This window comes from Arctopsyche grandis, chromosome 6 (assembly GCF_051622035.1).
Source record: "Arctopsyche grandis isolate Sample6627 chromosome 6, ASM5162203v2, whole genome shotgun sequence".
NCBI classification, from domain to species: Eukaryota; Metazoa; Arthropoda; class Insecta; order Trichoptera; family Hydropsychidae; genus Arctopsyche; species Arctopsyche grandis.
This window is the reverse complement of record NC_135360.1, coordinates 5,883,228-5,897,412: the sequence shown is the minus strand read 5'-3', so window position 1 is coordinate 5,897,412 and position 14,185 is coordinate 5,883,228. Positions and strand designations below refer to the sequence as shown.

Genomic DNA, 14,185 nt, shown 5'->3' with positions numbered 1-14,185 from the left:
TGACAAATGGATGACCCGCATTGCACGGTGACACGACAACTCGTTCACAGATTTTCCGTAAACCGATGATGCGCTCCAGGCATTACGTATACGGCCATCTCTTTCTCACCCCGTCTGTTCACCATGATCTCGTTTACTCTGCCATTACGTATGCAGCCATCTTTTTCACAGATCATTTTTTCACCGATAACAGACGGTCTGTGAAAGAGATGGCCGCAAACGTAATGTCATAGTAAACAAGATCATGGTGAACAGACGGGGTGAGAAAGAGATGGCCGTATACGTAATGCCTGGAGCGCATCATCGGTTTACAGAAAATCTGTGAACGAGTTGTCAGGTAACCAGATTGCACGACCCACATTCAATGCATTTTTTTTCAATGCTACCTGGAAAGACCCAGTGGGTTGTATTTTTGTTTAATTTGTACATTCTCAAAAAACAACGCCTATCGGCGTTTTTTAGGTTCATCGTCTTGTTGGAAAAACGCCAATCAGCGTTGGTACGCATTCAAAGGGTTAAGAGCTGGACTACACCGGGTGACTTTGCGAATAACTTTGTCGCCCAAGCGTAGTTGCTCGTAGTCACTCTTGGTCACCCAACTCGGACATCTATGTAGAATCGAAGAAGAATCCGCTCATTAATACACTATAAGAGTGTTCATAGTTTTTTCATTATGGAATTGCTTACAACTAATCACCGAGTTAGCACCCCTCAAAGCATGTCGCTGTTCGGGTGACTACGGCTTGGGCAACCGGTGAGTTGCCTGATGGGGCATGCTCCATACAACTCAAGCATTTGATCTGGTCGCGCAACAAAGTCACCCACCGAGTTGCCCGCACATCACCCGGTGTGGCCAAGTTAAAGGCATGAACTAACAAAGATCGGCGCGTAAGGGGAATGTCACTTTGAAGAATCGTAGGGGGTCGACCGGGTGTGCACATTTATTGATTTATTTATTTATTTTACATACATATTTTTACATACATATATACAAATATACCAGGAAGGCTTAACAGGTAAACCCCAAATGCGCCTTCCTGGTTCACATAATTATTACATAGATACATGTAAATCTAAACAATATCTGAAATTTATCGTCAGATATTACAAATATCGTATTAATACGATAAATAACGATGAATAACTTTCATGTAACAATACGATTTTTTTTATATTCGATAAACAACCACAGAGACATCTATGGTGAACAATATGACGAAACCTAAGATATAACAATAACTAAAGGTTCGCAACAGAAAATTGGGAAGGAAACGCCAATTTTACAGGAATCGTTTCAATGAAAATCAGAAAAATTGGAAAATTCTGATAAGAAACGATCGACCTTGACAAATCAAGGTCTTGCCAATAGCGAGACTTAGCGTGAATCGAACTCGTAACATCAAGTACGAGATAATTCAACATTCACCACTAGACCCAGGCTCGATTTCTAGAGCATGTCTCACTAGTATCACTCATTATCTATCAGTACAGTCGTAAAATTTCAAATAAGGATGAGAAGAAACGCCACGGAAGTCCATCAACGTCAACAATTTTTTCAAAAAATTTCATGATTGAAAGTTCATGATTATGACAAAGACAATAGAACTGATCGGCAACTTCAAATCTGGAACAAAAACAATTACAGAAACACAAATGCTATTAATTATATAAACTCACTCTCGGATAATTACTATAGGTAATATTATATAATTACTATAGGTTAATTTTGGAGAATTCTTATTATTCAAATGTCAAATACGAGTAATTTTAGAACAAAATTTAGCTTATAACGTTACAAGTATAAATTAATGTAAATATGTACGTAATTACGGGTCTTTTTGTGTAAAAGGTGTTAACGCAACTTTCTGGCTTATCACGCAACTTTGATTTACAAAGATGCGTGATGCGTGATGCGTGAGCGTTATCATAACTTTAACAACATTAGAGTGCGTGACGTCGTGCTATATAATATTAAAAGCGTTTGTAGCGCAATAATGATAAAGATGGCTAGATTTCGACCCGCCTTGCTTGTATTTATAATGCCTCTTTACAATATTATACAGCCGTACGAATTCGACAATTTTTGGCCGAAATACGTCGAGCATGTACACAGTACCGGTTTTAGGGCGGGCTGGATCGGGCTGTGCCCGAGGGCGCCAAATAAGTTAGGGCGCCGCTCGATCCGCCAATAGCGCTTTAAAATTAAAATTAGAGCGCCAAAGGTCCTACATTTGTACTCGGCAAATTCTATTCAAACAATCTACTGGAAAAAGCCGATCTTTAAATTAAGCTCACCGTGAATTCAAAATCTGATATTATTAGCAATGAACTTATCAATTTAAAAGCCTTTGTTTCAAATAAAGTTCAAGGTAAAATTAATCCACTCATTGTATTAAATTTTATAAAACAGCACAATTTACAAGAATTATATCGAAACATTTGGGTTTCTATGCTTTTGTTGACACTGCCTGAAACTGTAGCAAGGTCCTAAGGCCGGGAAAAAGAAGGATGGTAATCCAGTTTTTATAATTTTTTTCTAAGGGTGTTTAGAAAAAATTGCCCAAGGGCGCCATTGGGTCTAAGGCCGGCACTTCATGTATGTACATGACATTGACCCATACAAATGACAGTTAGGGCGAAAACGCTCAGCAAGGAACGTGGTACAAGGTTTTTTTTAGAACATGCGAAAAAAATGTGGCATGCCCAACACATATTCATGGCACTCCCAGCACATACCTTCTCAGAATCGCCCCCTGAAGTGTTTTCGGTAAAATCGCATCCTTGCATTTATCCTTGCTTGACAGTGATAGATAACGGTTTATCCCATATTTAAAGAAATGTAGGAGAACCCCCACAGCGGGGAGCCAAGCACACGACGTGCCGTTCTTCCTTGTATGATTTCGCCCATATTTTCAGCGCATCGACAAATAAACATAGTTTAAGCACTGAGCCCATTACCCACCCTTGACGCGTGTACCTTCACGAACTGAATACTGCATGTATATATATATATGTATGTATAAAAATATTGTGAATGAAGCGAAATTTTAGCATGAAATTTTTTTACATTTCGATGCACTTCATTACCCTCGTTATTTTTAGGCCATTTTTTTACACCCCAATGATTTTAAATTACGGCCATGCACAGCGGGGAAGTAATTGAAAACATTTTTAACAATTTTTTTTTATCATATTGTTTCAGGAGTGTCCGGAGGGAGTCGTCCACGAAGAGTGTTTCAAGGACATCTACGCCAAATTCTTTCCCCACGGAAGTAAGTCATCTTTTTTATTTTATTGTCGTTTACATTAACACCAAAAATAATCGTACTAATAAGTTTCAATCCCAATACCAAGCCTGATGCCAAAAAAAAAAAGTATGATGAACCGGACTCGAACCATCGATTGATGATACGAATGGGCGAAAGTAGGTATGATGAGAATCTCGGTAAATGAATTATTGCGCAAATTGCAATCGCACGCACGACAATCGTTCTCCCAAAAATTATGAATACGCAATATCTGGCACTCGAGCTATCGTTAGTACAATATTTCGCGTGAGTGACTTTCGAATGATGAAGTTTTTGGGATGTTCCGTGATCGAGATTTTAGTGACGTGCGTGAAATCGCTTTTTGCGGGATAATCACCGAACCGAGAATCTCATCTAAACTGACACCTCTTAGCATGACAACAGACATTCCAATTCATGGACCATGTCATGTGAAGCATAGTCGCAGTTTAAAACAAAGATAAAACCCAATTGCCTCTTATACTATCCATTTACATATATTTATATGTATGTTTGACGTTTGGTGGCCATTAAGTGTATAGCTACGATTTAAATTTGGCCATAAGCACGCATCTAAAAGCGAATTCCTCTCGGCAAAGGGGAAACGGTATATATTTTGGGGATACAAATCAATTATAAAATTAGGCGTAACATGAAGTTTTTATTTCTTCATATATCCAGAACAGATGTGAAAGATATGAACTACATATAATATGCAACCGGAAGCTAATAAATCAACTGGCCGAATTTATTTTCAACTCACGGTGGCTCCAAACCACACACCACTCAAATATAAAAGTGAAAACGAAATGTACTTTTTGTATCTAAAGAATTACTGGCGCTAGTTACTAGCGGCTAGTATCACTTAATTGAATAATTGGGCATTTGATTCTTTCCTTGATCTCTATATCACTGATTTGATTATATGAAAAGGGAAAGTTGATGATCATATCAAATTTTACTGATCTAAAAGTTGGGTTTTATACAATAGAAGCATTTGAATGTATGAATCTTATCATAACTCTCGTATTTACTAAAATCAACTGTTTTCAACAAAGCCATATAAATTTTTGTACGAAAAGAACAAAATCCAACGGTCTATTCTAAATGAAATATCCGTTGAACTATTTTGACAAATGTGCAAATAGCAATATACCCGGCCATGTACAGAATTAAAACAAGGGGAGAGACAAATTATTTCGCCACGATGAAAGTTCGCGGTCGTTTGTCCGCCGTGGCTAAAAATACGTGGCCCACACTCGTTGGACCGGAAATAGGCGGAAAAGCGTCCCCAGTCAGTGGGCCATCGCCTCTCAAGTGGGGCTGCCAACGTGACTCGCCCTCAAACTGTGGGGCGCTCGCACGCTTGCACCATCCGTCAATGCCTCTGCCAAAACGTCGAGTTCGGCGTATCGGGCCAACCTGTTGCCTCAATTTAAATATAAATGTTCGGCAGCAATTACAATAAACAAACACCCCCCCCTCCGTCAAGTAGCCTGTGCGCGTCTTTCTGTTGACCAACAATCGCACGCGTACACAAATAAAGCGGTTATGCACACACTTGACGTTGTCTGAGTCACGACAAAAGATCGCCGTCACAAATGTGTAGGCGGTGAGTATCTTGCTTTCACACACGTACTTTTTGTGCACAAAGTTTTTGTCACCGAGTAAGTCCAACGTCAAGAAAAGTCATTACACAAAGGGCCAGGCCGCACCGTGCAACTTTGTCGGCCGACTAGTCGCGCGACGGGTGTGGCATGTCCCATCTACCTGCATGCATTGCTCTGGTCGCCCTCAACCAAGTTGTTCGCGAGTTGAGCGGTGCGGCCCGGCGAAATTCGAATGCTACAGCTATTGGCCGATGTATATCTATTGGCCATTTGAATTAAATCGCACTGTTAAGAGGGCTGGACCCCAGCGGCTTGTCCATACAAACGTATTAGACTTCTCCCTTCCTCAATTATGGCACTAGAGAAATAATTTTTTAATATGCTATGGATATCCACCATAAGCATGGTCTCTTAGACTGTATTCGATGGGGGGGTGGCCTCATGTTGAGGGCTTTAAGAGTCAAATTCCTTGACCTTTAAAGCGGGCTTATTACATATAGGCATGGTTCTACTTTTTTGATTATTTGATTTTTTGATTTTTGATTAATTTGATTTTTTGATTAATCAAAAAAATAAAAAAATTGAACCATGTCTTAGTTGGATTAAAAATAATTTCTCTAGTACCATAATTGAGGAAGGGAGAAGTCTAATACATTTTTATGGACAAGGCGCTGGGGTCCAGCCCTCTTAAAATAATATATTGTTGCGTAGGGGTGGGTGGAGGATCCAAGTAAAAGGCCAACAGTCGTTTCACAGCATTTATTGATGATTAAGGAGATACACGCACTGGCAGTGCTCAGTCCACAATGACATGATATCGCCTACGTACCGCCTTATAAAGGGTAGATCTCTCAGGACGCCTAATCTGTTTACCTGTTGTATAGTCACGTATTCGGATATGTATTTCCACGAGATTGGGTCTCCCCTTACCGATTCTGAGAAATAACTAATAACGGTCATTGTTTAGCCTAAATGCACTTAGAGTCCAGATATAATCCTTGGAAGTAAGTGCGAGCACTTAGTTAATCCGATAACAGATATCCGTTGGTCTAAGTGCAATTCGCTCAATCCGCGGCGTACGTAACACTTATTATCAGTAAATAGTAAAAGGAAATAGCATCACAGTCACCATAATAGCCTTATTTTATCAGATTAGCCTTATTTTTTTAACTTTAAATCCAAGTCACTTAAAATGTTAGCCACTTGGACCAAGTGGCTTACATCTCTACACTATTTAATTTAATTTTATAGAACACTAGTTGCTTAACCCGGCTTCGCTCAGTATTTGTAATATAAACAGCTTAAACATGGCGAATCTTCGAATAGTAAATATTCATTTGTTTTTTATTTAATTGATTTGATTCGAAAACAATATAATATTCAACCAATTGAATTGTCATCATAGAAACTTTGTTTTGTTTTCGGAGCTCCCAACCAAAGAGACAAACATACAAAGTCTCTTTCGAAATTATATATTAGATGAACACTCGCTTTTACAGATCGCTCCAAAGCGACGAGTGCACTTATACAGATGCAATACAATCAATATATGTACATACATATATAAGCATTTTCTACAATGCAAATTCATACAAACATCCACAGTGACATCTATGGAGAAATTTTTGCAGCATTTTATAATCAAATCGGCGAACCTCAAGACGCTGAATAATAAGTCGTTATTCAGCGTCTGATGAAAGTCAAGTTATCAACGTCTGAAAGGAGATGCCAATTTTACAGGAACCGTTTCAATGAAAATCAGAGAAATTGGAAAACTCTGATAAAAAACGATCGACCTGGAGTCAAAAACCAAGATCTGGCCAGCAGCGGGACTCTAATGGGACTCGAGCCCATGACCGCTCGAGCCCATGAGTCGCTAGTTAAGTCCACGCCACTCGTTAACAACTATGGCACATATCCAAATACCAATCATGCCAACTTAAACATTGTTTACTTCTTATCAAGTGCAAGAAAAGAGTGCATTTACATATGTACATAGTTACTATTTTTCTAATTAAGTCCAATTACTTTCATTATTATTATAAGTTATATTAATGTGACATTAAATTACATTTTTATTTTCAGATTCGGCCGTGTATGCACACTACGTGTTCAAAGCGTTCGATGTTAATTGTAATGGAGCCATTAGTTTTCGGGTATATATCTTTAATATAAAATCTGTAGTATACAATGAAAATCCAATAACTACATATTTTTATTTTTAATTCAGTTGTTTTTTGACATTATTTAAATAGAGGATATATAGAAGGCTTGTCCCAGTCTACAGAAAAGATGCGCACGCTAGAATAATGTATGTACTGGCACGTTTGCGCACATTTCTCACGGGGTGGGGGTGAGCCTTCGTAAATGGAACGACTTGGCATTCATACTTCAATGTACATATGTGTCACTCATGGATTTTCGCTGTATGCCAACGATTGATTTACATTATTTTGGAAGTGTAAATAAAATTTTTAAATTTCAGGATTTATTAGTAACGTTATCAACACTGCTCAGGGGCTCTGTATACGAGCGACTCCGATGGACATTCCGATTGTACGACAGCAACGGTGACGGATGCATCTCCCGGGCAGAGCTGGCCGACATCGTGGCTGCTGTACACGAGCTGATGGGACGTCGAGCTCATCATCATGCCGAAGACGAGAGAGTGGCGAGAGATCAGGTACTATTATATTCATATTTAGTTTCCATGCATAGTGTTGTAAATAAGTTGAAAAATTTTAACAGCAACATACATATGTTGGCGTACACCAATAGTCGTTCGATGTCTGGTTCAAATATTTGTTGAAAGAACATCGAATAGTGAGACTTCCACTTTCGGGATTCATTCAATATGTTAGTTTCAAGAAGTATAGTTCACCGCATTTATTCGACCCAAGAGGCCCCCACTCGCTCGAGAGTGTCCGTCCACTTTGTGCACCATCATTTTAAAAGCAGGTAGCCAAGTGTTCGGATATGCAGTAGTCCGAACAACCTTGGTATGCCGTATAAATATTATTTCCCACAACTAGGAATTCCCAACAAATTCGGAACTCTGTATAATCGTTATTCCCTAAAAAGTCGCAATTCTCCACTTAACATTATTCCAGAAGTCCTACTTTACTCTGTATTTATTTATTTATACAGAGGTCACACCAATTTTTATTAACATCTCATGTCAACATTGTACAAAAGTATTGTAACGTAGGAACATGAGATAGAGTATCCACTGTCTAAGTGCATCCGTGGGTGAACAATAGAGATCCCGAATTAGGCTAACTGGACTCAGTAAGTACTCGAACAAAGGATACGCTGGAGTTCTCACAATCCTGGGCGAGTGTGTGCGTAAACAATAGACTCGCCAGGATAGACCTTTGAGTGGGATTAATGGATCGGGGAAGCTGTGCTGTGCAACTTTTTTTTTTATGAGGTACACACAGTAGATCAGATGATTCTGGAGTGAGCGGTGGTTCCGTGTGGACCTCTTGGATCGTTGAATAAATGCTGTGAAGCGACTTTGGCATTTCATTTGTATCCTGAATCCACCCCTACGCAACAGTATTAAAGGCTATTTACAAACATCGACCATCAAACATTACAATCATCACAGGGACAGGTCTACGTGACGAGACAGAATGTTAAATGACAGAAAACGCAAATATCGGAAGGCAAAGATCGAAAATCGAAAGATCTTAAGTCGAAAGATCAAAAAAAAATGGTGCATGGTAAACGGTACATACTCACTTAATTTGCGCGAGCAGGATACGACAGGAACAAGAGGAACATGCTTTTCCTCCCGTATTCCTGTTCCTCTTGTTCCTGTTGTATCCTGCTCGCGCAAATTAAGTGAATATGTACCGTTTACCATGCACCATTTTTTTTGATCTTTCGACTTAAGATCTTTCGATTTTCGATCTTTGCCTTCCGATATTTGCGTTTTCTGTCATTTAACATTCTGTCTCGTCACGGAGGCCGCACAGGGACATCTATTGACAATTTTTCGCTGCATTTTTAAATACCAAAAAATTATGAGATGTTTTTTATATAATGAGATAAATTTTTGAGAAACAGGATAGGATCACCAATTTGTTGTAACCGTTTTCAATGAAATCAAATAAATTGGCAAACTCTGATAGGAAACTATAGACCTTGCAATCACATATCCCAGAGTCTGGCCACCAACAATGCTCGGAATAGAACCCGTGACCACACAATCGAAAGCATTACATGCTAACGACTGATCTATGCAGCTGGTTACTTTACAATATTATAGACTATTTACTATTATAAATTTCACAATATATGCAGTAAGCCCTAATGGCATTTTGCATACTATATGACTAGAGGTAGGACCGGAAGCGTGCCGTGTATTGTTCAATTGTTGTAAATCCTTTGTAAAAAAGGTTCAGCAAACCTTTAACAATGCATTTACAACATTTGAACAATATACAGCCCCCTCGGGGTCCGGGCTTTATATATGACAATACATACATACAACAAATAAGTCCTAGGCACGTAGCAAAAACCTGGAGTCACATATCAAATGTGACTCCAGATTGGATTGGGAGGGATTGGACTCAGTTAAAAGTACTACACGCCAACCTCTGATCTATGCTGCTGGTTGTGAATACAAATATGGAAATATGGAACTTATGTCTACAAGACATACAACAAATTACTCATTTATCACATCTGTTGAGTAAAGCTTTTGAAGTGCAACCTTCTTTGGGGGTGTTTTTTTTTTCAATTATTTTTTATTTTATTTTATTTTATTATTTTATTAATTGAAAAATCAACAGACAGGATGTACATAGATATGTATAAAAAACAAATAGTAAATAAATAATATATGTAACATCCGAGTCCAATAATAGATTTTTACAAAAATGAAAAAGATAAATATGAGGAAAACAAATTAAAAAGTAAAGAATAAAGGCATGACAAAATATGTAGAACATTGCATAATTAAACTATAGTATTAAAATATTTGGAAAAGGTTATAAAATAGAATATTTATATAGAAATTGAAATTTACAAATATAAAACAAATGAAAAAGGTAAATACAAAATAAACAAATGAAAAGGAAATGAATGAAAGCTATAATTTGATTAAATAGCACATTACTATAAATTAATAAATTATAAAATTAAATTAAAAATACTTTCGCCCCGCATCGCTACTTTACACCCCTTTTCACCCACCCAGTTTCAATCAACGCTATACGGTTACATCCCCTCCACGCTGTCTCGTTTCCTTCATGGCAGAAGTGATCCAATCACATTGCATCACTTCTACCATGCGCAATCTGAAACTCCCTATTTTCATATTAACTGTACTAAAGTTGTATTCATATTTGTCGACAGGTTGACCGCGTATTCAGAAAATTGGATTTGAATCAGGACGGCGTGATAACGATCGAAGAGTTCATGGAGTCGTGTCTGAAGGACGAGGTTATTACGAGGTCGTTACAGATGTTCGATGCACCACTGTGATAGATATGTGCAGCCCCTGCACCAGGGGCGTAGCAAGATTGTGACTATATATGTATTATTATTATTATTATGATTATATTATTATTCTCCGTCGAACAATTTCATCCCAATTGAATAACATAATATATATATATATAATAATATAAATGAATGTATAATCAGAATGTTAAATTAACGCCGAATATATGTATGTAATATTGTTTCAAAAACGAAACGATAATTCAAAGACAATTCGTGTGGTTGTGGCCAAAAGTCAGGTATCGTATTGTTTATTTAAAATAAAAAAATACATTTATAATATACTATGTGGGTCAGATTCATACAAGATTTTTGATGTATAACAAAAATAATAACTATTGATATAAATAAGCATTTTTAAAATAAACGATGCTTAATGAATAAGAATGTTAATAATTATCGAAGCCTTGAAAATAGTTAAATTACGTATGTAAATTATATGTTACTATTATCATTCTTGATATTTGTCACGTTTATTGTAAATACATGAAATGTGAATGAAACGCTTCAAGTAGTAGTGTTTTGTATATATGTGTATTTAACCAGTGATTCCCAACCGGTAGTGAGAGCACTCATTGAAAGATATTAACCCTTTGAATGCTGACCAACGCCGATCGGCGTTTTGCCAACAAATCCATGGGCCTGAAAAACGCCGATAGGCGTTGTATTTTGAGCATGTACAAAGTAAACATGAATACTACCGGTTAAGCCTTTCCAAGTAGCATTGAACATGGGTCGTGTTATCCGTGTTATTAATTTTTCAACGATTATAAAGACTGGTTTACACCGGATTTTCTGAATTTATAACCATAGCGGAATTTCCCGATGGAAATCCCTAACTGCCGAGTATTTTAGATTGCAGCTTGTCATTTACATTGTGAGCATTACATTTTAACAACAATGAAGAAGATGGAACTAGTTTTGTTAAAATACATTCATTAATAGACTTATTTTGTTTATTTTATATTGTTGCAAGGTATATTAAAGAGTCTAAACACACCTTTACAAAAATCGAAATGCTCGGCGGTAATTATCTAGGGTAGTGTTGTAGGGTTCGTTTGGATGAGTTACAATTTTTATACCTGCTTTCTAGATGGAAATGTTGGCGAAATTTTCAGCGTGGCGGATTTTCAACAGAAAATACGTCAGCACTCAAAGGGTTAAAGCTTCCTGATCAAATTTTGTCAAACTTTGCATGAGACGGCTTCCTATATGAAATATCAATATCAGCAATTGAATAAATCATTACCAACACTTCTCTAATATGGGAAGCAGTGGCGGCTCATGAGATTTCATAGGGGGGGGCTGCAGAGATTAATCGGGCTGTAGTAGCTCGTTAACCATACCGGAGATCAAATGCAAACAAAAATAGTATGTATATGTACTATTCTGGAAGGTATACAGTCCTGCAGCCCTGCAGCCCATATGAATGGCAAAAATAGCATGCATTTGTACTATACTGGGAGGGCTGTAGCCCCGCAGCCCATATAGACGAGCCGCCACTGATGGGAAGTGCAATTTATGGAAATGTGAGGCAAAGGTTGGGAGCCACTGTGTTAAATGACGATTCAAGATCAGTCTACGTATTATTTTGCTCGTTGTCACAAAGTTTGTAAAGCAAAGTGTATAGAATTCTCGGCTAATACTGTGATAAGGATTATTCCACGTTAGATGAATTTTTCTTTTTTTAAAAACGGCGTTGAATATCCGTTGATATGTTAATATTTTCTACGAGAAATGTTCGTCTTACAACGACAATACAATTCAAACATGGCTCTTATGGGAGCTAGATATATTGATTACATATTATTATATATCAGTTTGCATTTAAAGCATTCGTATGCATATTTCATAATCATTTCAACGTTTGCAACGCATTTCAACGTTTTCTATGTTTCGTATGCACTTAACTATCATGATTTCATATTGATTGATATTATGAAAATGCATTTTGTCCTTAACTCTCTTTTTTTACTAACCTCCTTTACGTTTTTATAAAAAAGTATGTATGTAAAACAAAATTATCGTTATTATTGCCATTTATTTAGTAGTGACATCTATACGCAGAAGCTTGTACTAATTATCAAGACGGTAAAGTAGAAATCATTTTCACCATGGCTTTAACATACGGCATATGTTTTGAAAGTTATAAAACAACTAGTGTTTTTACAAGGCTTTTCTATGTTTCACTTCGCTTATTGGTCTGACAACATATTTATATTATATCCTACATTCTTCCGATTGTTTTCAAACTTTGCCATTTTGCGTGGTTTGGTCAAAAATTGATATTCAAATCAAATCCGCTAGTACGATGGTGAAAAATTGTTGTAATAGACACGTTTGAAAATGCTACAATTTTGACTATCTTGACGTCTTATGGCAAGTAGCCTTATATATTTTCCTTTCCGCCACCCTCTCGTTTTGTCAGATTTTAACTGTTTATATTTTTTATTGTTTAATTGTTTATAACTTTTTCTTTTTCACACTATATGCTATAAAAAATTTGTCCATTAAAATTCAACGACCTTTATTATATTTATTTATTAATTAAAGTCACAATACATTGAGAACTTTAATTATTAGTGACATCTATTGGTAAACTTTCAACTGTTCAATTAGTAGAGTTTTCAGCCAGCATTGAACTGATCTCTGAATTGTATGGAATTTGTCAGAATTTAAAAATTTTATAGAGATACATATGTGTGTATTATTACTAGAGTTAGGATAGCCAAGGTGCCGCTCATTGTTCAATTGTCGTAAATGCTTTGTAAAAACGGTTCGGCAAACCTTTAACAATGCATTTACAAAATTTGAACAATGAACGGCACCTTGGTTATCCGGGCTTTAATTATGACCATAAGCCGGCGCGACCCTGCGCACCATAGCTCATTTTTATGGTGAACCTTTTTTTCTTGCTCTGTAGTTTGCCCTGTTTCCTGGAAAATAGCCCCAAAACGCCCTCTTTCCTGGAAAAAAGCATGCTCCACCGCCGAAGACCAATTATTACTAAAGCCCGGACCCAGAAGGTGCCGCGTATTGTTCAAATGTTGTAAATGCATTGTTAAAGGTTTGCCGAACCTTTTTTACAAAGGATTTACAACAATGGAACAATGAGTGGCCCCTTGGCTATCCTACCTCTAATTATTACTTTTAAGTATTTTTATCAGGGCCGCGTCTAGGAGTTCGGCCACCCGTGTGCAAACTCAAATCGGACGCTCTTTAATTTTATCAGCATTTATATAAATCATATTGATTCGGGGTATAGTGTTGAAAATTTTAATCACAACAAAAATTAACCAGAAAAACAGACTGAAAACCAAAATTTTTAGTTCTGAACAGGACCAGACGACAAAAGAGACTAAACGTTTTCAAGTTCATTCATGAAAATATAGTGTTTTCACCCCCAATCCCACATCTGGGACATTGTTCTTTCGATGACCAACCAATACTCAACATTAGACACCGGATAGTCACAGTGCTTTTTCTAGGAATCGGGGCGGTTTATTTCTATTTACCAAGCTAGAGTCCAAAAAAAACGTTCGGCGAACCTTTAACAATGCAATGAACAATACACAGCACCCTCTGGGTCCGTTTTTTCAAGACGGCACCTTGGTTATCCGGCCTTTACTCAACATTCTTGAAGAAACACATCTGGCAGTCGCAATGATAATAGAACATAAAAGACTTGCGGACCGAAGCTATACCTGCTATCCCGTTATTTCCTTTATATTTCGGCCGCCTTTGTGCGTTGCACACATTTGTACGTATGGTAGGCAC

General features: G+C 37.3%; 3 protein-coding genes across 3 annotated transcripts in view; 1 reads left to right on the top strand and 2 right to left on the bottom strand.

Annotated features, from left to right (window-relative positions):
* Positions 1 to 10,390, top strand: part of LOC143913040 (A-type potassium channel modulatory protein KCNIP1) — a 98,794-nt gene extending 88,404 nt beyond the window's left edge. Inside the window, exons 2-5 of the mRNA XM_077432553.1 lie at positions 3,203 to 3,272; positions 6,983 to 7,053; positions 7,383 to 7,580; positions 10,262 to 10,390. Of these exons, the coding sequence (XP_077288679.1) occupies positions 3,203 to 3,272; positions 6,983 to 7,053; positions 7,383 to 7,580; positions 10,262 to 10,390 (468 nt within the window). The remainder of the gene's footprint in view (positions 1 to 3,202; positions 3,273 to 6,982; positions 7,054 to 7,382; positions 7,581 to 10,261) is intronic.
* LOC143912989 (dipeptidyl peptidase 9) overlaps positions 1 to 14,185 on the bottom strand; it is a 557,546-nt gene that overhangs the window by 113,959 nt on the left and 429,402 nt on the right. The window lies entirely within an intron of this gene.
* LOC143913041 (uncharacterized) overlaps positions 1 to 14,185 on the bottom strand; it is a 478,228-nt gene that overhangs the window by 287,752 nt on the left and 176,291 nt on the right. The gene's annotated exons all lie outside the window — the stretch shown is intronic.